At 38.6% G+C, this 27526-nt stretch overlaps 2 protein-coding genes across 4 annotated transcripts; one reads left to right on the top strand and one right to left on the bottom strand.

Annotated features, from left to right (window-relative positions):
* Positions 1–282: 282 nt before the first annotated feature.
* On the top strand, positions 283–26626 carry LOC116264431 (ENHANCER OF AG-4 protein 2-like). 2 transcript variants are annotated; one of them, XM_031644641.1, is made up of 12 exons: positions 283–789; positions 2540–2616; positions 11417–13729; positions 21923–22418; positions 23641–23749; positions 23891–24003; positions 24087–24265; positions 24343–24826; positions 24955–25429; positions 25532–25705; positions 25870–25924; positions 26040–26626. In XM_031644641.1, exons 1-11 carry the CDS (start codon positions 667–669, stop codon positions 25893–25895), a joined length of 4569 nt encoding a protein of 1522 aa, XP_031500501.1. In that variant the 5' UTR covers positions 283–666; the 3' UTR covers positions 25896–25924; positions 26040–26626. The 2 variants fall into 2 exon arrangements, with proteins under 2 accessions (XP_031500501.1, XP_031500500.1); XM_031644640.1 differs by having other exon boundaries at positions 24940–25429.
* LOC126410573 (uncharacterized) lies at positions 8575–11092 on the bottom strand. 2 transcript variants are annotated; one of them, XM_050080663.1, is made up of 2 exons: positions 10825–11092; positions 8575–8942 (listed from the first exon to the last, which is right to left on the bottom strand). In XM_050080663.1, exons 1-2 carry the CDS (start codon positions 10896–10898, stop codon positions 8768–8770), a joined length of 249 nt encoding a protein of 82 aa, XP_049936620.1. In that variant the 5' UTR covers positions 10899–11092; the 3' UTR covers positions 8575–8767. The 2 variants fall into 2 exon arrangements, with proteins under 2 accessions (XP_049936620.1, XP_049936619.1); XM_050080662.1 differs by lacking the exon at positions 10825–11092 and adding an exon at positions 9029–9638 and having other exon boundaries at positions 8577–8942.
* Positions 26627–27526: the final 900 nt, after the last annotated feature.

Here is a 27526-nt window from a genome sequence, read left to right as displayed (position 1 = left end):
ATTCAACCGATAATACTTTTCTTGGCATGGATTTGGAAAAATGGATTCTATCGACTGCAAATGAAAAATTGGTAGGAAACATGCCACGCGTTCACGATTATCGGTAACACGATTCCTTTGACTGAAAGCGGACATGGATCCAGTCCCCTCCGTCCAATCCAAGGCAGACCTGGATCTTATTTTTGAACTATCTATTTGGATCAGTTTCCTCTATCCGATCCATTCCATTCACCTGGTTCCCCCTATGGACTCTACCGAGAGATCGAGAGAGTGAGTAAAGCGAGTCAGAGAGAGAGAGAGAGCCGCCCACGCGGCGTATATGGTAAGGAGGTTCATCGGCGAGGGTTTGTTGTCACCGCCCCCTTCATCTCTCTCCTTCCTCTGCCGATCAGACCGTTCTCTCCTTCTCTCTCTCTTCCCTCTCATGCATTTGCTTCTTCCCAACCCTAACCCTAACCCCTACCTGAACTCCAATTCCACTGCGCAACGACCCTCCTGTTTCCCCACAACCACCAACGCTACTTCCTCTTCACTTGGGTCGCGCACAGGGATGGGCATGGTGTTCTTCTCCTGCTTCAGCAGAAGGGCAGTGGCGTTCCGTGCTTCGCCGTCCCCGCCCGCCAATTCGCCCTTCCCGTGACACATCTGAAGTGCCCTCCTGCTGCAATGGCGCCCGGCCGCAGAAGGGGAGCGGGCAAGGGGTCTACCGCCGCTGCTGCCCGGCACCAGTGGAAGCCGGGTGATCTCGTCCTGGCGAAAGTTAAGGGCTATCCTGCCTGGCCTGCTACGGTGAGGGCTACTTTCCGTTAGCGTTTGCTTGTTCTGTTTGCGTTTTTCCGGTTGATCTGGGCTTTTCTGGCAGAGGGGGGTTTTTGGGGTTTCGCGTGAAGCACCTTACCTTGTACTTATTTATTTATCTTAACGTTTCTCGGGCAAACCTTTCGCGCATGCTTATGATTTTCTGGTGCCATAGGACGCTTCTATGTTGGGTTGAGGGAAATAAATTAACGAGTTAGAGTTTCATTTGTTTTTCATTTCCACACTGTTTTTTGTGGGTTGTTCTGTAATGTTTGAGTTGGTGCCCTTATTCAAGCCGTTGGATGCAGGCTTTCTTTACCAAAAATTGATTTGTGACTATGAAATGTTTGTTGAAGTGCGACAAGGTTTACTCTCAAAAGTAAGTGTTTTTTAGGTTTTTAGGTAGGCTTGAGGAAATCTAGGTTGGATTTTTTTTGGGCTAAAAGATAGCTTTATTATTGACCAGGAGATGCTTTTAGGCTGTTTTATTGCACTGATAGTCTGCTTTGCATTATGGTGCATGTTATAGGGGAATGGGATGTTTAGAGGCTAGTATTTGCAGGCCTCTTGAAAGTTTAAGGATGCGAAAGTGATGAAAAAAATTATAAATTGCCATGACACAGTTTCGAGGTCTTCTGACGTCCATTAACATTCAGTCTTTGTTTTGGCTTCTTGGCTAGATTGTGTTACAGGATCATGCTTTGTCGGAACGTGGTCTTTTGTTTTTCGAGTTGAACTCTTACATGAAGTTGGGGTTGATATAATGAAGAGAAACACTAACTTGTGTCACGATTGTGTGATTATTCTGCTTTTGCAAGAGGGTCAACATTGATATTGTCTTCACGTGTTGTGAGCTAATTGTGGTTTCTTTTATCTCCCTCTGGCTTTTTTTAGTGCATACAATGGGCTTTTGCTTGTTTGTTGCCCCTCATATGGGCAGAAACTTGAGTTTGAACTTGAAGGACTCTGCCACATTTTTCTGAGAAGGGCAAGTAGCAAGAGTCCATTGTTACAGTCTACTGATGCCAACATGCAACTGTATATAGGCATGTAGCCTGTAAATTTAGTTGTTTGTTTGTGATGTGATATTATGATAAAAACAGAGCTGTGTGAATGGCATTTATGTCACGTTATGCTTATGTCACCAGACAAAATTTACCTATTTACAGGTTATCGGCTGATATACATTAGGGACTATTGGAGTTAGTGTGAGTGGTAAAGGTGTAAATAGCCCTTTGTGTGTGATGATCATGTTTGGACTTTATGCATGTAGTATGGTTTTTTGAGCTAGACCAAGGGTGTCGGTTGCTCTTTCGGCATGATGGTCTTGTGTGTACTTTATGCTCTGTAGTTTGTTTTTTTCTTGCATAGGCCCTAGCTTTTGGAGAAATTTGAAAGACTTCCACTATTTTGCACTCAGGCAGAAACAGCTATAGCCTTTCGTTATATATTTCTCTCTTTTGTAGACTGTATATCCATTAATTTCGAAGTTGATATCATTGACATGGGGAGAAAATGGTATAAGAAGTTTCAAATCTTCTTCCTCATTTAGTTATACACTTATACTAGTATGCTGATTGCCTTATGTTGAATTGATGTTGTTATATGATACATATAAGCAATTACCTGGATCTTACAAATTTAACATTTTAGCTGCTCATGGATCTTGCCTTCACATGATATTTATTTATTATCTGGTATTTATATGTGATTCATGGTTTCATCTTGTTTCAATTGGCAGGTAAGTGAACCACAAAAATGGGGCTATTCTCGTGACTGGAAGAAAGTGCTAGTCTACTTCTTTGGAACATATCAAATGTGAGTTTCTCCTTATAATCTTCTAAGTTGACGACCACTTTCTAAGCACACTTGCTGTTTTTTTGTATAATAGATATCTTACTTTGGTAAAATATGTGTTTGATGACAGCGACCATTTTGACATTAGAACATAAGATGGAAAATAGGACAATTTTGGGGAGTGTTTGGTTGGTTGTGGGAAGAAAAAAATTATCTTGTGGTCAAGCATGGGCTGGTGACATTTGATCACATAACAGAGTGTGCTTCTTGAATGATGCAATGTGTTCATGCTGGTTCTAAGCATTGGTGTTAGCTCATATTAATTTTTACAGACTAGATTGTGGAGATTTATTTTCTATTGGCTGCTTATGTCGCTTAGATAAGGTTCTTTTCTACACAAAATGAACTAAGAAATTTAGATATTGAGCTAATATGTGTGGAGGAAACAAAATTCACACATTCCAAAAGCTTTGTCATAGGAAGTTTACTTGTGTTATTTTTGTCTGCTTATGATTAAAGTGACAATAGTGTTGATAGTTTGACCCATCACCTCTGATACACGGGTGCGGGTATGGACGCGCCTTCGACACGGGCATGGTGCATGGTGGTGTCGGTTACGGTCAACGTACCCGGGGTCGGTATCCGATCTTTTTTGGACACAATCAGCGCTGACCGAGTCCTCCTTCATCCATTTTTTGTACTTTTTCATTGACTGAGTCCTCTTTGACTTTTTTGTTTAGCCAACTGCTCCTCTCCTTTACCTTGTTCCCTGCATCTTCATCTCCTTACATCTTCATGTCGTTTTTTCCTTCCTTCTTTTCCAACTTTCCATTGGTCAACGATTTAAGTCCTTCCATTCTACATCACACTACAACTGCCGTGTTCTCTTCTTCACTTTCGTGACTGCAACTGCATACATGATGTTATATATTGCTGTATCTGTAATTATGTGTTTATGTGTTCAATATACAACTAAGTTATATATATATATATATATATATATATATATATATATATATATATATATATATATATATATATATATATATATATATATATATATAGTACCCGTGATTTTAAATTTTGTCTGCACCTTTACCATGTGATAGCCCGTGACTAATAAAAGGAATGTCCACGGGACCATGTGAGGCTTCTGATCTTGAAACGTGGTCTAACAACAAGAACAGTTAAGATGCTCATCTTGACTCAATTACAGTGAGAGAGCAACACAATGTCTTCGTCTTTTAGATGTAGGAATTGTGTGTTCTTTCACTGAAAAGATTTATAACCTCCTCCTTTTCTCTTTGGAAAGGTAAACCCTATTTGGGCAAGATGTGATCTCTAGAAACTTTGGGTAAGATGTGAGCCACAATTTCTGGAGCGTACCTCTATGATGCAATCTAAGTGGCTTTGGGAAGTGGGGGGCTTTAAGAAGCTTAGTTGTCAAAGTTTTGTCTAGTCAGTTATCAACTGATGTGTTTCATATCAGCTACTAGTTGGTTAGATTAAGCAATTAGTCAGCCAAGTTGTTGGCCAACTGACTAATCGCTGACCTGTAAATGTATATATGTATACTTTTTATCTGGATGTATATGTTTCTGTATTCATTTTCATATATTTATGTGTATTTGTTTATTTTTAGTTAATTGGCATGGACCAAGTTGGACCCACTAGTCCTGATTAGTCCCATTTCTCTTTTTAGGGGTTTGACGTTCGAATGATTGTGCCTGATTCTGATTTTGACAACTTAGTTAAGAAGGAAGATTGAAGTACTTAAAAAGTAGAACTTAACTTGCTGATTTAGTTTGGAGATCTGGCTTATGTGCCATGGGGACTCCTGCATATTTCATACCTTTGTTGGTGAGTTGTAACCATTGTCACAAAAACACATATTAATTGAAAAAAGCGCGTTAAATACGTGAAAGATAAGTCAGCCACATAAAACGGCAATTAGATGCGTATTTTTAAAAAACACGAGGAAATGAAAAACGTGAACAAAGGTGTATTATACGCTTTTTTTGCTTTTTCATATTTTTTATTATTTTTTTATAATTTTCACGATTTATTAATTTTTTTTAAAAATTTCCAAGATTTTTCTGAGATATTCCCGAGAGATACAACTTTGCCGTATTATGCCCGATAAATCCCTCGCTGTATAATACCCGTACATGATATATGTGACAATGGTTGTAATTGAGGTACTTCTAAATTGGAGTAATTTATTGGGGCTACAAATAGAATAAAATCATAATTGACATCTATCATTTATTACCAGATTTGATCTTTAGTTATATAGCTTTGGCATATCTAGCACTAAGGTTTTTAATTTTTAATCTAGTAAAATTTTCTGCAAATGTATGCAAATGTATCTGTTACATATATGCTTTTATGTGTGTGTGTGTGTGTGTATATATATATATATATATATATATATATATATATATTATATATAACTTTTAATAATTGTCATGATTCATCTTTTACCTGCATCCTTACCTATGTGTTGTGTTATATGGGCATTTCTAAGCACAAAGTGTTTATAATCAACATTTCTAGACAGTATACTGACGGTTCTTCGACACATTTCTTAGTGGTTGTGACTTCCTTTTCCCTTATTTGACACAAAAGGAGGCTCTCCTTTCTCCATCGATTTAGAAATAAGAGAAGGCAGGGGTTGAGGTATTTCCCTTCCATTCCTTTTTGGTTAGAGAATAAATGGAAGAAGGAAAAGCAGACACCTCATTCCCTTTCCTGTACTTGCGTGCACACACACATGTGTGTGTGTTTTTGCATTATGCATGTTTATTAATGGCTTCAACAGGAAGCAACAGAAAAGACCATATATAGGAGCTGAAATCCGCTGGCCATCTTGATCTCCGTCTGATCACAGTCGCCCGATACAATGCATCTGATAGTGTGCTGTGAGAGGCCAGAAGATTTCCACCAATCATATATATATATATATATATATATATATATATATATATATATATATATATATATATATATATATATATATATATATATATATATATAGGGAATTGACCATTTAATCTTTTGCTACAAAAATGTTTGAAATAAAATAAAAACATCCTAATATGTAAATAAAAACTAATTTGAGATGCTTTAGTTTATGTTATTTTTATGAAAAAAGAAGATTCCTCGATCGTCAAGATTTCATTGTTATATGAGCTGTTCAATTCTGCTTATTATAAAAATACAATTAAATTAAATAATGATTAGCTTAACAATTAACATATGTTTCCCATAGACTTATTCTTATCTGTAAGGTTAGATCGCCAAAACAAAACACCATAATCATTGGACTTAGGCAGTTTGATTTTTGTCTCTGACCTAGTGGTGTGGGACCTACCAATTAATATATATGTGTTCAGATGTCTAGTGTTTTAGGCTTTTCTGTTTTCACGTTTAATTGGAATGCCAGATACAGACTGTGTGTCGCATGTGGCTGGCATGGGCTTTATGATAGCAATGTTGGTTTTCACACACAAGCACACACGTGGGGTTTACCTAATATCGCACTAATATTAACTACAGCCATTAAATTGCATTGGTATCATGTAGGCACTCTCAAATGTGATTGAATTACTTGTTTTCTTTTGGAGGTGAAGGATCCACGTTTCCTTTTCACGTCAAATCTGCAGAATACATCTCCTGAAGTTTTTGGTGAATGCAACTAGTTCAGACCTTGTGTTTTTCAGTGTTTATATATATATATAACTTAGTGGGCTGGCCTCTGAAAATTTTCTGCTCATCGTTCTCCAATACCGTTTCTTTCCTTTTTTCTTAAAGCATGATGCACAAGGTAATAGTAAGTCTGTGCAAATCAGGATGAGTCTGAATGGTGGTTCACTTTGGCATAATAAAAAAGGAACCAAGGCAATTTAGAACATTTATCATGTTGTTTTGGGAATACATTGCAAAATGTAGGAAGTTTGGAATATCTGTGAAATTAGAGTTACTTGCACTTGAAAGTACTTTGGAAAATGTAGGAATTCCAGAATATCTGTGTAATTTAAGAGTTAAATATAAACGATACTAAATATTGATTAGATAGTAGGTTTTGTTTCATTTCTTTTCCTAACATGAAAATAAGCTGGCAAGTTTAGTACAGTATTCATGTTGGTTGGGAATACTTTGCAAAGTGTAGAAAGTTTGGAATATCTGTGGAAGCTTGAGTTATTTGGCACTTGAGAGTACTTTGGAAAATGTAGGAACTTCAGAATATCTGTGGACTTTAAGAGTTAAAATATAAACAATACTAAAATATTTATCAGACAATAGGCTTTGTTTCATTTTTTTTTTCCTAACATGAAAATAAGCTGGCACTGACATTTTAGAACAAGAAATAAAAAAGAAAATATTGGCTTAAAATATAAAAAGGGATCTTTTGTTCTGATGTCTAAAAATTGCGGGTAAACATTTCTGATTGTTTCCTTTCTGGCTACTTTTAAAAAATACCAATCATATTATGTCAATATAATCATCTGGCTCCAAAATGTATGCGCATACACACTGTGTTGTCAAAATATGAAACACAACTTAGGTGATTAATGGGCCTAATGCCTATTTGGGGCTAGGTAGAACTAGGCACATTAAGCGGTCCCCTCAGAGATGGGAATCAACAGAATGCATAGTAAATGTTAAAATTAACAACAAAACTGAAGTTTTTTTTATTGAAAAATCTGTAACCGTCTACTGCTAACAATAAAATTATAAAACAAGTAAGTGCACAATAACACAAACACATTAAACATTTCATAAACTTAATTAAAAGGATGAAAGAACAAATTTCACGAAGTGGAACAATTAGTGTTATTTAGCATAAAAAAAAATTATGAGTAAATACCAAGCTTTTTCAATGTTACGATGCATGCAAAATTTTACTATTTGCTAAATGCCAATTGCTAAATCTCTAGCTTTAGTTTCTAAAATTGAAATCCAAAAGCAGAATCTAAAATTACTAATCTGTGATAAGGTAGTATAAATTCTGAATATAATCACAATTTTCATGTTGTCATGGCTTGTCATAAATCTGTTTTCTATTATAATTCTAACAAAAAAGAAAAAATTATTGAGAAGATTATATACATGAAAATCTAAAATGATATACAAGTATTCCAAACTATAATCATTATATAGATTGTTATTGTAAGTCGTAACTACAACTGTACACATATGCATGCACATATATACTTTTAATGCAAAATCTCATGCAACAACAGAAAGTGATAAAAAAAAAACTGCCCAGAAGCAGAGGAATAAAAAATCTGTTTGGGAAGAAAAATAAAGAATAAGGAAAAAAATACTAGGTTGATGAAAAAAACCTATTTATTGAGTGCCTAGGTGATGACCGTGATGTTATAGGCGTTTCCAATGGCAAGGTCACTTGGGTACAGCTAGCCTAGCTGTCCAGGTAAGCCTGGGGGCTTAGCCGAGCCTTTGACAACATAGTAGAGGATGAATATTTCACCTGCATCTGTAGCATCATTAATTGGAAATTCATTATAGCGATGTGGGAAAACTAGTAATCATACCTGTGTTTTGACATTATAATACAACCTATCTGGATGTTTCACCTGCATGCTAAAGCCAACCTAAGGGAAGCATGAGGAGACATTCATTGTCATGTCTATATGTGATTAACTGGTCCTTTTAGAGAGAGGGAAAGAGAGAGACCTTGCGTAGATGTATATGGGGAAAAACATGAAGGTGATTTATGGTTACTTTTTGTAGCAATTGCAGAAAACCAAAAACGTTCTTTTGCAGTAGTCCTGTTGGCATCCTACTGTGGCTTTTTCATGTCTGTGCATAGTTCATAGCTCTGTGTGTGTGTGTGTGTGTGTTGGGGGGGGGGGGGGTAAAATGAATGCACTTGTGCATGTGTGGCAGCCTATGTCACACGGATACGGGTATCCTATGGATACGGGTACGGGTACGGGGACACGACATTTTCAAAATTTTAGGATACGCGGATATGGCGAATATTATATTCAAAAAAATTAAAAATGATAATAAAGAAAGTCTCAAACAAAACATTGTTCATCACCAATCTCAAAAGTGATAACTACTAAGACATAAGCAAGAAAGTCTCAAAGAAAGTTACAAAACATTATTCATCAATCATCACAAAACATTGTTCATCATCATTCTAGTCATCATCAATGCCCAAATCATCGTTCTCCCCAATCTCCTCTTCTTCCACAATAGAAGATGTTGAGGGAATACAAGGTTCTTCGAATCTTGAATTAACAACTTCAAGTTCATTCTCTTGTTCTAAGTTAAAGTCGTCAACATTCACGTCCCAATATTTAGTTTCTCCTTCCCTACAAGACAAAAAAATTGTAATTATTATGATGTTAGCGAATAAGAAGAGAAACATCTAAATCAATAAATCATATACTTAATTTACCTATATTCTTCTTTGTTCCGTGATAGAAGCCGAAGGTTAGAATGCACATAAACCAGATTTTCTGCACGTTTGCTTGTGAGATTATTTCGTTTTATAGTGTGGATTTGTGAATATGTACTCCAATTTCTCTCACTGCATGAAGATGTAGCAGGTTGAACTAGCAATCTGAAAGCAAGGTATTGAAGAGTAGGATAAGCAGTTCCATGTTTAATCCACCAAGATAAAGATGGATAATTATCTTTGTCTACAGTTGCACCTACATCTTCTCCAATTCCAGTAGAAAACCTTTCAAACTCATCATTAGCTCGGCGATTTTGATGTACATCAATGAAAATCCTATTAATACATGCTACTCTGTTTGTTGATAATTCTAGATCCAGATGTGGTGGGGTTCTTCCAACACCCCCTGTAAGCCACTTTTTTCCATAATATTTAGGATTTAATGTATGTGCCATGCATTGAAGAGGATTGCTACTTTTATCCCATCTTGCAATCAATATTCTATGCACATGATCAAAAAATGCTGAATCTTCAAGTGCAATACTTTTTTTTTCATGCTTAAAAATAACCTCTTGGATTTTTTCAATCATAGTGTCCCACATCTCATACACACAGTGCAACGTTGATTTATCACAATCAAGAACTCTCAACATCTCCCAGATCGGCTCTGTGAATGCAAGAAAATAAAAGATTTGATCCCACCACTTGTCTTCAAGAATCATTCCTTTGATTGCTTGAGCTTTGTCATCATCATCAGCACGGTAGAAACTCCAATCATCATCAGTCACCATATTGATCAATGCACTTTTCACCCTTTTTATCCTTTTGACCATAACAATTAGAGATGCAAAACGTGTCTCTGCAACTCTGATCCAGATGATGTGCTTTTCTTATTCTCAAAGGCTTTTTGTTCTTTCTTCAACTGAGCCAAAGTCTCGTTAGTGATTTTCTTACATGGTTGAATTCCTTTTTGACTGATTTTTAATAGATGTGCTTTCACTCTTGTATATGATCCATTGAACTGTCCTTCACAAAAATTACACCTAAAAAAAGCATTTCCACCGCCTCCAGGAGGTTTCCCCATTAGATTCACGTATGACCATAATGGTGGCTGAGGTGTAGCTGATCCAGAACCACAACTTGTAGGTTGAGAGTCTTGAGACTGAGACACTGTTTTTCCTTTGCTCGCCATACTAGATTAAACATAATAAAAAAATGGAAAAAACGTATAATGAACATAAAATTTATGAAATGAAACAATACAACAAATGACAAAGTATAAACATGCACTGCAGTCACAAAACTTCAGATATTCAGAAGCAGAACGAAGGCTGAATAGTGAACAGGAACATCCAAGAATTGTAAATGATAGTACTGCCAGACTGAATAGTGAACAGGAACAGAAGCAGTTCGTTAAAGCCTAAAACTAAAAGAAACATGAACAATAGCGAAGGCTGAAGTGAATAGTGAACAGTGAACAGGAACATTCACGAATGGTAAATTATATGTTAATGTCATCTAGATATCACGTATTCATCATTGTCTAGCATCATGAACAACAGCTAAGGCAAAATCCCCAAATCGGTTATACACCCAAAACGGCAAAATCCCTAAATCCCAAAATCAAACAAAAAAAAGAAAACATCGCACATAGCATTGAAGAATATGATTCTAAACCGTCCAATCTTCAAACCAAAACATCCCCAAATCAGATTTTAATACCCAATGTAAAAAATCCCCAAATAAAAGTTGAAACCCTAACTTCTATTATCGAAAATAATCGACAAAACACCTACCTGCCTGTCGCTGGCTGCCGCCGGACGCCACCGGAAGTCGCCGTCGATCGCCGGAGCTCGCCGTCGCCCGCCATTGGCTTACTGTGCTGCCAGCCTGCTGCGTTAGCCGTGGAGGGTAAACGAAGGTCGAGCGTCGAGGGTAGATGTTAGTGCGTAAAACAAAACGCGGGTTAAAAAATCAGTTATACAAGTGGTTTGGATCGGGTCTGACCCAGACCCGATCCAAAACGTATCCAGCCGTATCGCCGTGTCGGGATCCCCGTGTCCGCGTGTCGACACCGGTACTCGACCCAGTCTGCCGTATCCGTGTGACATAGGTGGCAGCGTAAAGGTATTGATGAGACTAAATGTATGCATAATTCTTGGTTTTTTCATGTGTGTTAGTTCATAGCTCTGTGTGTGTGTGTGTGTTTTTTTTTTTTTTTTGAGTGGGGGGAGGGGGAGGGTTAATGCACTTGGGCATGCGTAGCAGCCTAGGGGTGTTGATGAGACTAAACTTATACATGCATAATGAACATCCTGAATTTAGTTAGTTCCATACGTTTTTGGTCCCTTTCATAGTTGTTCATTAACCTGGTGCTCTTTTGTGCAGTGCATTCTGCAATCCTTCTGATGTTGAACCATTCACAGAAGACAAAAAGAGCTCCTTGCTAATAAAATGTCAAGGAAAGGGTGCAGATTTTGTTCGTGCAGTTGATGAGATCATTGAAATGGCAGAAAAAATGAAAGAAAGTCGTGCAGATGAAGTTGAGTCGGGTAATGATGGTGTAGTATCAGATGTTGGTGTTTCACAAGTGGCGACTTCATGTGCTGATAATAGTGATGTAAAGGCAAACCCCTGTTTAAAGTTGCCTTCTCTCTCAGAAGCCCAATCAGATATTTTTATGGAAATTGATTCATATGCTTCTGCAGAGGCTTCAGAACCCAGAATAGGACCGGCTGAACTGCTAGATACATGTCTTGTCTCTGGGGAGCACATTTTGAATGATGGGGGCCCCAATCAAACTGAGCAGCTTCCTTTTCTTGCTGGCAAGTTTTCAAGGAAGAGATCAAGGAATATTTCAGTGCAGACATCTAGTCTGTCGAGACATTTTCTGTCAGCTCAGCATTGTAACACTTCATCCGAAGATTTAGAACCCAAGAAGCCTTCATTGGTTGAGGAAGACTCTGATGGAAGTTATCCACAACTTCGTTTAGAAGGATTTGGGCCTGAAAAAATGAATAATGTAGCCAGAAAATTGTCTGGTGAATTGGCTAAAAAAGGTACTGATTCATCTGCCATTACCCAGAGCCTTAGCAATAAGCTGGACATTAGTGACTCTGATAAACATCCCAATAACTCCTATTTCAATCTAAGTTATTCACCTACATCTTTTGTGGCCATTGAAAGCAGTAGTGGTAGCAGATCTGGTATAGCGATTAAAAGAGGAGCTTGTACATTTGACATAGACAATAATTGTACGAATGAAAAAAATGAAGTTTCTGAGCTTATTGGTGAATCATCTGACAAGGGTACTGAAGTTAGCAGCATGTTACCTTTGTCTGATTTGGGGATGTCTAAAGTATGTTTAGCTCTGGATGATGGTCAAGTGAAGACAGCTGTCTTCAAGAAGAAACGTAAACCTCACAAGAAGCGAGCTTTACTGGACACTTTAGAAAGCAGTCAACAAATCCCCTTAAGTACTGGTTGTAAGGGTTCTCCATTGTGGTCACCAGATACATGTTTCAAGGCCAATGAACATTTTGTTGTTGTAAATGGAGATGAACACTTGCCTTTGGTGAAAAGGGCAAGGGTACGTATGGAAAAGCCCTTGAAAGATGAAAGTGAACAGTGTTCATTGGATGCTGCAGAGAAGAATTCAACAGAAGACCAGGGTAACTTTCTATCTTTGGCCACCTTATCCAGAGCTGGTGATGCCCATATGTCCATTAGCTCTACTATAGGGGATAAGGAATCTAGTACCAGTTTGTCAGTGTCAATGGATAATCTAAAACCTAAAGAAAATGGTGCTTGCTTGCCATGGAAAGCAAAAAAGTATCATTTAATTGGCTCTGTAGACAATGAAGCATCTCTACCACCCTCTAAGCGTCTTCATCGTGCTTTGGAAGCAATGTCGGCCAATGTTGCTGAGGCTGCGGAAACCTCCATCAAGGTTCAGGGAGTTAAACACCACCAGCAAGCAAGTGAAGTGCACAGTAGTAGTGGAATTGACATTGTAGAGAATAACACTCATAATCCATCTGTAGATGGTAGTGTTGATAGTCTTGAGACTCCGATTGGGTTAATGTTTCAAAAGCCCCATGTTCATGTGAGATTGATTACTGATGCTTCTGAACCCTCAGCATCTGAGCCACCTGGCTTACCTGTTGAAACATGCTCCGAAGAAAAACTGCATGACTATAATGTTAAAGGCCATGATGGTTCACTGCATGAGGCTATCATGGTGGCAGATGATAAAGGTGAAAAAATTGAAGGGAGTTTTTGTTCTGATACTCATGAAACTTGTTCTCTCACAGAAAGCAAGCTTAGTTCTACTTCTGTTCAAGGTGTGTCAGTTGATTCGTCATCTCCCAGGCGACATGGTTCCACAGATCCTATGCTGCCAACTGAAAGTGGATCTGCATTGACAGTAGATACTGTGGAAGTGAACAGATCATGTGAGAATTTCAGGAAGGGGCTCTCTGAAAATACAGAAACTCCCAAAGTGCATCCAGTTGGACAGTGTCAACCTGAGCATCCAATACTTCAGGAGGGAAATTATGTTCCATTGGAAAAGGGCAATGGAGACTCTTTACATGTGATGGCTAGACCCGAGGAGGACAGTTGCACTTCAAGTACAAAACATGGCAACAGTGTTGTGTCTTTGAAACCTCAGATAGAGGAGGGTACTGACTTGACTAGTAGGTCAGTATTTTTGCTACTCTTTTCTTATTTAGAATACACATAAACACATGCACTTTCAACAGCTTTATTTTTACCAGTGAGCTAGTTTTTGATAAGCTTGATCATGATGCGGTCGGTAGCTTATCCAGTATATTAGGAAACCATTAGGTGGACCAGTTCCCTATGAGCATTGTCAGGGTAGGGTAATTTATGCAGAGTGTCAAGAAACCTATAGGCTAGAGCATATCCCTGTCAAGCTAAGTTGATTCGGTAAAACCTCTTTTTCTATCCATGCTTGGTCCATTCATTTCTAATCAAGAAGTTTCTATTTCACTTTCATCTGTGAAATATTAGCTGATTTTTACTCAAACTGTATGTTACAGTCTCTCTTCGAGATTTGACTTTTTTCCTATGGTCCTACCATAAAAGCTTCTCTACATACACATGGACACACACATGCATACAGCGCTTAGGATTTCCTAGGTTTGGACAAGTCACTAGAATCAAAATCAGGCACAGGTAGTTCCAGGTTATATAAAACAGACACACACACACACACACACACACACACACACACACTCACTCACACACGCACACACATGTTTGTGTCTTAGTTGTTAAATCCTGACTACGGAATTGAGTCAGTCATTAGACAACCTTTGTTTCAAACAAGTGACTAGTTGGACAGACTAGCCAATTAGTTAGTCTAGTCATTGGTGAGCCGACTGATCGTCTGTCTGACCTATAAATATATGTGTGCATTCTTTGTATAGATATAATGTTTCTATATTTATTTCCACACACACACACACATACACACATATTTTATTGACTTGCACCAAATGTTACTGACTAGTTCTGATTACTCTTTTTAGCTCTTAGGGTCTTGACTGACTTGTGTCCAACTTCCAATTTTGACAACTTAGGTGTGTGCACGTTTGTGTGTTTGAAACTTTGAAAGAATGTGTCTTCAATATATGTATACAGGGATTTCTGGAATATGAATGCCAAGGAATGTGAGTACGATTGTGCACACCATGAGTTGGCACCATGACAAGTTGTCCCATCACATGATTGGATGATTAAAAATGGATCCATATAAAATAATTTTAAAAGGATTAATGTTGGTTTTATTGTTGGGCTGATAGCCACCTATATATGTTCTTGTGTTAGCTGTGCAACTATGTATGTATGTATGTAATAATGTATGTATGTATGTGTGTGTGTATATTATATATATATATAATGTCAGTGATTTTTATTTTCCAAAAGAATGCGAAAAGGGATTGGAGCTGCACTTTGTGGTTGTGCTAACAAGGGCACATCAGCTGTTTTAGAAGCATTAGTAGATCCATTCCACGGAAAATAGGGAAGCTATGAGGAAAAAAATAGGATGTTTGAGAAAATGGCAACATGGAAATATCACATTTTATTTTATTTCTTTCAGATTTTTTATATATTTATTTTTTATGCTGATTTTGATATTATAATAACTATTTTGGATTTTTGATCAACATTTTTGCAATGTTGTAAAACGCGTATCGTAAGGCATATCGGTCGGGCTTTAAGATACGTCGTATCGTAACCATTGTTATACGTATCATATGATACGGCCCCGTATCGTACGATACGTATCGTTTCGTTTGAAAAAAACGGTACGATACAGGGCCCGTATCGTAAAAAGGAGGTGTATCAGCCCGTATCGTACGATACGGGGCGATACACCCCGTATCGTACGATACGGGCTAAAAACGCAAAAGGGGGCCCGAGACCTACGCAAAATCGATACCGTATCGTATTTTTTTTAAAATAATAATAATAAATCAGAAAAAAATTAAAAAAAATCGAAAAATTCATAAAAAAAATCACAAAAAATAAAAATAATAAATTCTTCATAGAAAACATGTTTTAGATAATGATAGACTTATTATTGCTAAATGCTATAAACTTACGCGTTCACGGTTCATCATTCATACTTCATAGACATCAAAATTCATAACAATATCATTCAATTTCAATCAACAAAGCATAAGTCATAAAGTGATAAAACATTCAAGTGTTCAACAACCATAGATTCATAACTCTTAAGTGGTTCGATACATATAATGATTCATCATTCATAATCTTCATCATCTTCATCTTCATCTTCTTCTTCATCTTCATCGTCAATAATTGGAAGATCCTCACCAACATATTCAACACCAGCAGTAGCACTAGCAGACTCTCCTTCATCAACAAAGCCTTTTGTTGCTTCAGCTTCAAGGTTGAAGCATTGAAGATCTTTATCATCAAATATTGTAGCCGGTTCTTCCTCAATCCATGGCTCCAGATCGTCAAAGTTTTCCAAGCTGATAGGATCGAACTGAGATGTGTGCTTCCTTGTTGATGTTTTTTGTAATTCTCTATGTTACATAAGAAAAACTTGTTAATATATAATTTCATATAAATATATTGTACAAAAAATGTAAACATTAAGCTATATTAGTATATTACCTTTGTTTCAACCTCATAATATATCGAACAAAGACAAGGTCATTCAACCTTTTATGTTCGAGCCTATTCCTTTTTTTTTGCTATGAATATGTTGCAACACACTCCAGTTTCTTTCACATCCACTAGCACTGCACGTATGGCTGAGGACTTTGATTGCAAAACGTGCTAGGTTTGGACAATCAAACCCATACCTATTCCACCACAAATCTAAACAAAAATATAACGTTATAACAAATCAATGTGAAAGTTCTAAAAGAATCAAATGTAACAAATGCAAAGTAAATTAAACATTTCTATGTATTTACCTGGACGCATGGTTGTCTTGGCTTGAACGGCGACAGGTTGTCCCATGCCCCGATAACAAGTATCATATAGATCTAACTCATTGCTGACAGCATCTTGTTCTCTAGAATCTGCCACTAACACGTTAATACAATCCACAAACCACTTAAGATTTTTCTGTCCATCTTAAATGTAGGGGAAAATCTAATTATAGGATTTAGATAGTAAGCTGCTGCATGAAGAGGTTGACGAAGCTGTCCAGTCCACCGTTTATCTATCATCTTCCATATGGGCATATATAACTTTTTCTTTCCTTTTAAGTTGTTTCGAATTGCTTCTTTTGCCTTATCCATGGCCTCATATAAGTACCCTATGGAAGGCTTATCCTCGCTGTCAGCTAACCTGAGGACTTTCTTTAACAGAACACAAACTTTCAATAGCTTCACACATGATTCCCAAAATTCGTTATTAAATATGATATCCACAACTAAAGAAGCATTTGTTTTATGAGCATGACCCTAAACCCTAAACCTGGATATGCAACCCATTCTTCACTAGCGAACATCTGCCTCAAAGGAGTTCTTTGTTTCACCACACTCTGCATAGTCAATACATTTGTGGCGAATCTAGTTTGTGCAGGTGGTATCAATTCAATTCCTTTTGTAAACTTTCTCATCAAACTCAATACATATACATGATTATAGATAAATTTTGTTACCTCTTGACATTGGTCAATGACTGATTTCATATTATGCATCTCATTAAGATCTTGAAGCATAAGATTAACACAATGAGTGACACATGGACTTTAAAAGAATGTTTCATACTTTTGAAATAACAAATCTCTTGCAGCTCTATAATTTGCAGCATTATCTGTAATAAACTGTACAATGTTTGCAGGTCCAACTTCTTGTACGACATTATCAAAAACATTGAACAAAATCTCAGTAGTCTTAGGAACATCAGACAAGTCAAGAGATTTCAAGAACATTGTACTTTTAGGTCAATAAACAAGAAAATTTACAAGTGTTCTTGACCTTGTATCAGTCCATCCATCTGACATAATGGAGCAACCTGTTTCCTTTCAAGATAATTTCAATTGATCGCAATGTTCAGACACTTCTTTCACTGTATCTTGAAGAATTTTACCCTCAACTGATGATATGATGACATTTTGAATCCGGGGCCTATAGAAGCAATTGCATCTGCCATGGCTTGGAATTGAAAAGAATTAGCTTGAAAAGAATTAGCTTGATTAAATGTAATACATGCATCATAAAACCATTTCCCTACCATCTTTTGTGCTTGATATAGCATATCTTTAGATGTCATAGCAGCACGAATTTGCGGCTGACCACCTGGGCTAGTATATGAAGGGAAAAAGCTCTTAATAGAGCCAACACTAGACCTACCAGTAGGAACTCTACCAGTAGGTGGTCGCATACCACGCCTGGCCCTATCTGCTGCGCCTCTTCTCTTCCTTCCCGTTACGCTAGATCGACCTCCTTCATACATGATCCCTTTTTCTCTACAATCTCTACCTCTTGAGGTCTCCAAATCTGTTTTTAGAATGCTATCATCTTCATCATCACATTCATAAGCTTCTTCCTCTTCTTCTTCATCTTCCAAAGGCTCATTATAGCCTACATCTGTCTCTTTAATTTCTTTCTGTGTCCTCTTTTGATGTAAAGCATGAAGCATATCTAAACATTGCTGACGCACATACGGAGGCAAAGGTTTGTTTGGTCCTCCAACACAAGGAGACGCATCTTTGGAGGTCCCTACCAAATGGTGTTTCATTCTACTAATCCCTCAAAATGTATTCCCACAGAAGCTACATTTGAGTTTCAAACGGTTATTCTCCTTCACCCTTTCGCACCATTGCCATGTGGGATCCATATCTTAAAAAAAAAAAAAAAAACGAAATCTTATGGTAAACTTAATAAAAAACACTCAAAATCTTTCAGTCTACGATTATACGGTAAAAAATTATGAATACATGGTAAAAACATGAGATTTCATACCTTACGAAGAAGAAATGAAGAAAACCCCTTTCCTCCCAACGAAAATCAACCACCCACGCACAAATCGACCCCTTAATCTTCGATTTCACGGTGAAAATCAACTTTTTGATGGTAAAAATGGACGGTCGCCCTCCCTGACGGCATTATCCGAGCTTGAGAAATGAAGAATGGAGGCTTTTTTTCAAAAGAAGCCGAATAAGTAGGTCTCGGCCCCCCTTTTGCTATAAATCAGCCCGTTTCGTACGATACGGGGTGTATCGCTCCGTATCGTACGATACAGGGCCTGTATCGCACGATACGGGCGATACAGAAACGATACACCCTTTATTTACGATATGGGGGTTGTATCATACCGTTTTTTTAAAACAATACGGTACGTATTGTATGATACGTACAACACTGCATTTTTGTAAGAAAATCAGTAAATTCAAATTTCCATATTTTTGTACTTTTTTATATTTTTAATTTTTTGACTTTGTGAGATTTTCCAAAGAAAAACAAACTTCTCATTTTAATGCCTGAGGAAATATATATATATATATATATATATATATATATATATATATATATATATATAATGGATGCCGTTTATCTTATATGCATACGTGCTTTTGCAATTAGATACATGACATGCTGTTTGTATATGTACAGGGTTGGTGTTTTCTATTTTCTAGACTTGATTATATGTAATTATGTATACAATATGGGTATGACCTGAAATACTTGTGAATTTGGGTGTGTTATTTGTATATGCAGAAAACCTACAGATTGATTGTTCATCTATGTTTTTTAACAAAAAAGGGTTTTTTTAAGCTTATAAATTCAGGGCATTTTTGGCCATTGCAATCAATCTCGGAACCTTGGAGACTAACCTTTGGTACTTGTCGATCTTGAAGGAGTCCGCCTAGACGAATTTCTTCAAGCTTCCCAATGAGGATCCGGCCTTTCAACACCCGTGGGGTTCAGATAAAGGCACCAGTATCTTTTTGCCGATTTGAGAGGGGTTGCATGTGGTCAAGATCACCGCTAGTCGCCGGAGCTTCGAGGGAGTCCTTGCCGTAGTCCGTTGGCCGAATGGGTGAGGAAGAAGGTAGAAACCGAGAGGGAGAAGGAGGAAAAGTCGTCGGGTATTTGGAGAAGATGCTTGCGCTTCCAAGGAGGACGTCGAGACACCAAAGGGATTCGGGAGAGGGGAGAAGCACCACGCGGGGAAGGGAGTGCGAAGGGGAAAGGAGAACACGCCTCGGGTAGGGGAGTGCGTGAGAGAGGAGAGGAGCACAAGAAGAGAGAAGAAATTCATGAAAATGAACTCTTTACTTCCAAATTGCATGGTTTGTACAAAGATCTAAAACAATATATACACTTGCTAAGTGGACGCCGTTCACAAGATCCGAACCGGTTCCTCTACCCAAAACCCAAAAGAATCAAATCGGAGCACAAACCCGCTCCGTTCTTACAATGCTTGAAATCCAAATCCATACGCTTAAAAGGAAATGCGCGAAGTGAAAAACGGGCCTAGTGCCCAACTCAAACTGAACCGCCCTTGAGCCTTTTGAGCCCAAGGTGGAGACCTCGTTCGGGTAGCCACCCAAACTTCGGATTTGGCGTAAGGCTAGACTTGAGTGGCCTAGCAATTTGCCTAGGATTCGTGGTCCTAGACTGCCCCAAGGGCCGTGGAAGTCGGATTCGCTATAGGTTCGGTTTCATTCAACTCGGCGAATCTTACAACTAGCTCAGAACGACCTTGAGACTTATCCGTTTCAAGCACACACTCGGACCTTGTTGCTCCTCCCACTCCTCCCGCTCCTCCCGCTGCAACCTGTTCGAGCGATGCCTTAACCCAATTGTTAGGACCCGACCGGTTGCGACTAGAATGTCCGAACCAATCGTGAACCTAGTTCCCAAGACCTATATGAGTTCCCTAAATTCAATGGGGAACACCTGCGAGAGTGGATATTCATGGCAGAACGGTACTTTCTTTGTCACCACGTCCCAAAAGAAGAGTGGATAGAGATAGCCACGGCCAACATGACTGGAGAGGCCACAACTCACTATTTGTGGTTCGATCATAATAGGGCCGACCCAACATGGGACTAGTACAAGGCCAGTCTTCAACTATAGTTTGGAGACTCCACGTTTATTGATTATGATGAAGATCTAAAGAATTTAGTTCAGACTACTACAGTGCCGACCTACAAGAGGCAATTTGAGCGTCTTGCTAGCATGGTCAGATGGCCTGAAAAAGCCCTCATCGGCGCTTTTAAAGGAGGCCTTCGTAGTGACATCAAGTGGGAAATGAAGATACACCGCTTCGAAAAATTAGAAGAATGCATTGCCATGGCCAGGTTATACGAGGAAAGAATTGAAGAAAGAAGAGCCGAAAAGAAGGCTCATAAGTTTGACAAACAGAGGAAGAGAAACTCCTATTCCTCTGCTTCTCGAAACAACAAGAGGGAGTTAGCTCCCTACAAAAGAGGGAGTGATCAGAGGCCCCAACCAAGGGCAGGGCCGAAAATCACCAATACGCTACCTCACACCCCAGCAAATCGAAGAGTACAGGCGCAAAGGCCTGTGTTATAGGTGTGAAGGCAAATGGGACAAGTACCACAAATGTCCATCATACTTCCGAGTACAAGTGATCAGTGATGTGGAAACCAGATCTTGTACAGATAGTGATACATCGACTAGTGCGTCATATGAGTCTAGCTCGTCCTCGTCTGAAGAGGAGGTTATTCAAAAGAGAAAGCCAAAGAAAACCGAGAAGAAGAAAGAGAGCCGAAAGGAAGAGACTCCTGTTAAAGAAGAAAAGCCTACAGAGGCTGAGTCTCTTCACTCTATGCAAGACCCTAACAAGCCCAACTCATTTCGGGTGTTTGGGAGGATAAACGGGAAAAAGGTGTTAATCTTGCTTGACAATGGGGCGACAAGAAACTTCCTGACTGAGGAAGCTACAAAGAAATGCAACGTCTCCCTTGAGTCCAGCCAACCCCAAACTATAATCGTGGGAGGGGGTCTCAGGCTAAAATGCCTCAGGGAAGGATATGGAAGTAGTGATCAAGAAGAATCCCTACTTGCTCTAACCTCAGCCGTCCGATCCGCCACGTTTCATCCATCCGGACCCTTACCAAACTCGCGTCAGCCATCTGTCCTCACCTGTCCTAGCTGTCCCAGCCGCCAAATCCCTTCATTCCTATCGCTTCCTACATTTTTGGAAGCTCTCCCCACGCGCCAACTTCTTTCCCCAGCCTTCGGTAAACTAATCTAGAAGGTTGGATTTGGAAAAAAATGAAAGAATAAATAAGAATGAATGTTGACTGTGTGTGCAAGGAAATTTTGGATACACAAGTCCATATATATGCATGTGTATGTGTTTCATTTATGTTTCTTACTTCTTTGAGTTCCTTTTTCTATGCAGAAATGAAGCTAGAGATGGACTTGAGCTCACACCAAGAGTAGAAAATGTCGATCTAGTTTCAGAATTGATTCCTATGAGGGGTCTGATTTTTGCTGCTCAATCAAAAGCAGAATTGTCACACTCTGGTTCCCTCAATCGTCATTCTCCTTTAGCTGAAGAAAGGACTGCTGATTGTTTTGCATCTAGCCAATCTGCACCTGCATGTGAAGCATTGCATCATAAGGCGTCAGCTATGCCTGATGATGGGAAGCATCAGTTTTTCATTAATAGCCGCATGAGCCCTGATGCCAGTTCCCTTCATACCTTCAATGTGGAGGACAAACCCAGACCAAGTTGTGCCGAGAAATCTTTGGATAGAGCCATTGAAAATGCAAAAAGTAGCTCAGTGTTGAAATCTTTTGAAGCTATGCTGTTTACATTATCAAGGACAAAAGATAGTATTGGTCGTGCAACTCGTGTTGCAATTGATTGTGCAAAGTATGGCATCGCTAAGGAGGTCAGTTCCTGTTTTGTCAATAACCTTTATTTTGGTGGTTGTTATGTTTCTAACTTCTAATACATGACAGATCTCTGTAATGCTTATAAAAGTCCTTAACTTTATGTATGTTGTAATAAACTACCGCATAGCAGCTGAACTACTGGTTTCACTTAGTTATCTTATCTAATTCCAGTATGTTGAGGTGCGTATGCTTAAGGCGGTTGACTTTGTAGTTGTTTTTAGTCCTTGTGATTCAATGGCTGGTGTTAGCTTCCACTGTCTACTATGATGGTTGCAGAAGCCAACTTGCATGGGTAATGGATGTGAATGAGGCAGCATATTTGCATTGCAGTTTTTCTCATAACACAAAGCCAGAAATGGGTCTATATATAAAAAAAAACACACTATAGACATATGGTTCATTAGGCACAAAGAAATAGTATTATTATTTGCTGTGAGTACATTGTCTCTCTCTCCCTGTCTTTTTTCACGAGCATGTTGTGCATTTTACTGGTTATAGGAGTTGCGCTAATTGCTTTACCTCTATTTTAGCATTTCCAGCTTGTTCGGCTCTTAGGAGGCAGTTCAAAGTTGAAATAATTTTGGCTATCTTGTCTAGTACTTTGTCAAGTTTAGTTTTATTTTTTGCCCTTGGAAAATTTAGTTTTTCATGTTGCGTCAAATTTTCATTGCATTGCTGTTAGATGCTGGAAAATAATCCTATACATCTTGCCTAATGATTTGACTAATGGTTTGTTATTTGTAGCCAAAATTCTTGGTAGTCCACGGACTAGTCCGACTACTCTGTTGAGTTGGATGTCGACTTACCTATATCATCAAACCAGTGACAAGTTAGTTCACACGTCACAGGGACCGACTGTGTTTTTCAATTTTTTTACATTCGTCAAATTAGAATTTTAAAAAATGTTGACATGTAAAATTTTGTTTTTCCAAGTTCTCTGCACGTCAGATTTTGACCACTTAGATTTTGATATACATGAAAGGATTTCCATGTCATTTGCCAAAGACATGGGGAATTGGTCTGAGGGAAAAATCTGTTTTTTGATGTTGATCAAGATGGCATTTCTGTTTCTGGATACTGTCCAGAGCTGCATATAAGCGGCCCTCTTGTAGTGTTGCTTTATGTTGTGAGAATAGCTTGGTTGGATGACAATTCTTAGCCCCTCGCTGTTTGTTGCATATGAGCTTTTGGTGCTTATGGATATCCGTTCTATGACAGGTAGTTGATATTCTGCTGCGGTATCTGGAAAGTGAACCAAGTTTACATCGGAAAGTAGACTTATTCTTTCTTGTGGATTCTATTATCCAGTGCTCACGGGGTCAAAAAGGTAGAAAGCCTCATTTTGGTTGCTTATCTCCCTATTTTCTCATGATTTCAGATGATTCATGCACTTTCTTCTCCTCTTGATAAGGTATCTTTTAAGTTTTTTCTGATTGGAAGTGATAATTGATGGCGGTTTCTCATTCAGGTATCGCTGGTGAATCTTACTCGTTTGCAGTTCAAGCTGTGCTTCCACGTCTAATATCAGCTGCTGTTCCTCCTGGAACTGCTGCACGCGAGAACCACAGACAATGCTTAAAGGCATGCCCTTTTGAGAACTTGGCTCTTGATGTATGTTTGGCCTTCCACAATGCTTTGTTTTCATTTTATTTTCCTTTTGAAAGGTCTTGAGATTGTGGCTGGAGCGAAAAACTCTCCCGGAGTCTGTTGTTAGAAAGCATATGCAAGAACTTGAAGCTTTGAGTGACAGTTGGATTCTACCAAGACGAACACTGAGGACAGAGAGGGCACTTAATGATCCTCTTAGGGAAATGGAGGGAATGCTTGTAGATGAGTATGGAAGGTATTTTCTCATTTTCCTATTTGTTTAACTTTTGCTCTCTGGATTTTGTTCAGTTGACACCGTTTTCTTGGCTGCAGCAATACAAGCTTGCAAATTTCGGGATTTACCATGCCTCGCCTGCTTGAGGACGAGGAGGAAATTAGTGCAACTGATGGAAAGAGCATTGCAGCTATGCCCCCAGTGGAAGCCTGTAAAAGCCTTGAGGAATCAAAAGAGATTGCCAAACCTGCTTCAGAAAAGCACCGACATATTTTAGAAGATGTTGACGGAGAATTAGAAATGGAAGATGTTTCACCATCTTGTGAAACTGAGATCTCTGCAAGTGATGTTCCTAGAAGTGAGAACACACTATCATCCATCACTCAGTTTGATAAGTGCCATTCTTTGCCAGTAGACCTGCCTCCTCTCCCAGAGGAGATACCACCATCTCCTCCTCCCCTGCCTTCTTCTCCTCCACCACCTGCTGTGCAACCATCGTCTTGTCCTCTACCTCCCCTGCCAGTCCAGTCGTCCATTTCTCACTGCTTTGTTGAACCTGAGTTACACTGTGCTCACAAAAACGTAAGTATGGTTTGCCTGTTACATTCTTAATATTGTGCAGATCGTGTTGGAGACTTCTAAATTTATTGTTCTTACATTCTGATAACAATTTTTTATATCGCAAATTGATCCAGCTTGTGTATGAGCAGAATTACCAAGGCCAGTTACAACAGCAGTTTGTCCAGCAGCAGGCTGTGGGACATGCTAGTTCATCACACTTGGATGCTGTTCCACATTCTTGTTCTGGCTCTATGGATCCCCAAATACGAATGCAAAATATTGGTCCTTTCGGAAGTCCTGGGCCTTATAGTGGCTCACATTCTGCACTTCTAACCGTGCAGACTGGAAACAACATCCAGCCAATCATTGGTCCACGATTACCTAACAAGAATTTCCATGTGCGCCCACCAACATGTGCAGTTTCCAATCAGTTCTCCTTTCTCCACTCTGAGCCACAACAACGGTTTCAGCCATGGCTAGAGAGCTCTTCTTCCTCTTTTCAAGGTCCGTCTCAGTTAATGCATTCAAGACCTAGGGAACATTTCTCCAATGATATGGGTAGAATGGAAAATATGCAAGACCAGGTGGATGGAGGGTGTAGATTTGCTGCAAACAATCATGCAGGTATAGTGCGTGCAGAATGTGCATCTGGCTAATGTTTAATATTTTCAAGCACCATTATGGATTGATACAAACCTAATTATTGCTTTCTAACGGTCTGTACAGGCCCTCATAAGACTGAACACATGTATAGTCACCCTTCTTCTCACTATGGGCCTAATGAGCACCAGAATCGATGGCAGTCATTGCCCCTCGTGGGTATGGATTATCACCAAAATTCACAATCTTTTAATCACCCTCCACTCCAAAGGCAGATCTCTGGAGTCAGTGGCAACCCTGGTAGATCTCTTCTTTAACGAATCAGCCAGCATTTTCTTAATCCTTATTTCCTTTGCTTATACTGGCTCGTAATTGGCCAAATTGGATTTTTAACTGCTACCTTTCACAATTAAGTGGAATAGTTTTCCTCATCTGGAACTATGCTTATGATTTTATTTTTGCAGGACCAAGTGTTTGGAGACCAACCTAGACTCTTGTTGCGTGAAACTGGAAATACTGGTACGTTGTCTTTCCAATTCCGTTCAAATTTTTATTTTTAAATTCGATACCTCTGTTGTATTGCATGCTTGTGGCCTCCCAATGACTGACATGTTTTTGTTTTTCATTTTTCTAGGTGCAAGCCATATTTCTGATTCAAGGAAATTGCAGTATGGAAATTCTCTTAAAAGAGCTCCTTTTCTGGCCAAAATTATCCAAGGCCGGGATGTGGTGCTGAAAGTTGACATGTGCAATCGACCATAGTGTATATATTGTACTTTTAGTTGTTCTGCAAATGCAGAACTCGGGAAGATAATATTGAGGAGAGCATTTTGATTATCGGTGGCTGTTGTGTCCATTCGTCCAGTTAATTTGAAAGATCAGTTTTTAGGACCTTCGAAGCTAAGCATCAGGGGGTTGTGCTGTCCTGTTAATTGATTCCAAAATCCGCTTCTTTGGACGTTAGGTGCATATGTAACCTGTATAATTGAAAATATGCAAGCTACTTTGCTGACGGCAGACGTCCTTCTCTGAGGCTTCAGTTCTGTTCGAGTCTAGCCATTTTTTTCTGCTTCTTTTTTGTCCCACCAGCCACTCTGAAATGCTCGTTGAAGTTCAACTGGGTGCATGCTGGATACTTTCTTGCTTTTGTATAACAGATCCCCTTGTACATTCTTTCGATTAAAATTTAATAAATACTCTGTAAACTATTGTTCCTTGGAACCTCCATTGCTTGAAATTGTTGATGTGATTTTGGACCCCTCTCTCTCAACATTTCATCCCCACGGTACCCTATGTTTGATTAAGACTTTCTATTTGAAAATTTGCTTCGTGGTTCTTTATTTCAAGGGATGGTCGGACTTGGTATTTAAGCATATCTCGAATTTGTGATTTTATCATGCGGAAAATCATGCCGGATTTGTCCCTTAATTTGCACTTGTTATTTCTATCTTCACTGAAACGGTTTGTCGGCTTGTGGTTGGTTGATCCTGTGTGCTCTTAATCTAAAAAAATTAACTGTAATTTGTACCAACTCCATAAAGACTTTCGTTTTCTTACTCAGTCTACGGAGGGGATAAGGATGACTTTGTTTGAGAATGGAAAGGTTTTCATTCTGATCATTGATTAAATCAAATATATTGAAAATGAAGTCTATTGAAAAACAAATTCAACAGTAACGAATACCCAAAAAAATTCAAAATTCAAAATGGTATAAAGTCGGTTTTCGGGAATATTTGATCTCATGATCTTTTGGCCATATTTTATCAGTGGGGACTTGAAGGTCTCTTTTCCTTTTCACTTCAGTAAAGGCCATCATCTATCAAAGTCGTGAAGGAGAAAATCTTCTCATTTATGATTTTACAAATACATCGTCAGCTATGGAGCGATTCAAACAAACGGCTACCAACATCCCGTTAGTAAGTTCAACCGCAAGTTCTTGTTTAGGTCCTTTTCCTGGTTGATATGGTCAAGTCAATGATATTAGTTAAATGGAACTGAATATGATGAGTTTCTATATACATACATTTGCACACTGTCAAAGTACATGAACATAAATAATCAAGGCTTCGTTTTCGAAACTTTTTATTTTCTAGGTCAGTACTTGAAGTGAGAAAAGGACGT

Source organism: Nymphaea colorata, chromosome 11, assembly GCF_008831285.2.
Source record: "Nymphaea colorata isolate Beijing-Zhang1983 chromosome 11, ASM883128v2, whole genome shotgun sequence".
In the NCBI taxonomy this organism is placed as follows: domain Eukaryota; kingdom Viridiplantae; phylum Streptophyta; class Magnoliopsida; order Nymphaeales; family Nymphaeaceae; genus Nymphaea; species Nymphaea colorata.
The sequence above is the reverse complement of the archived record's forward strand: the minus strand, read 5'-3'. Positions and strand labels throughout refer to the sequence as shown.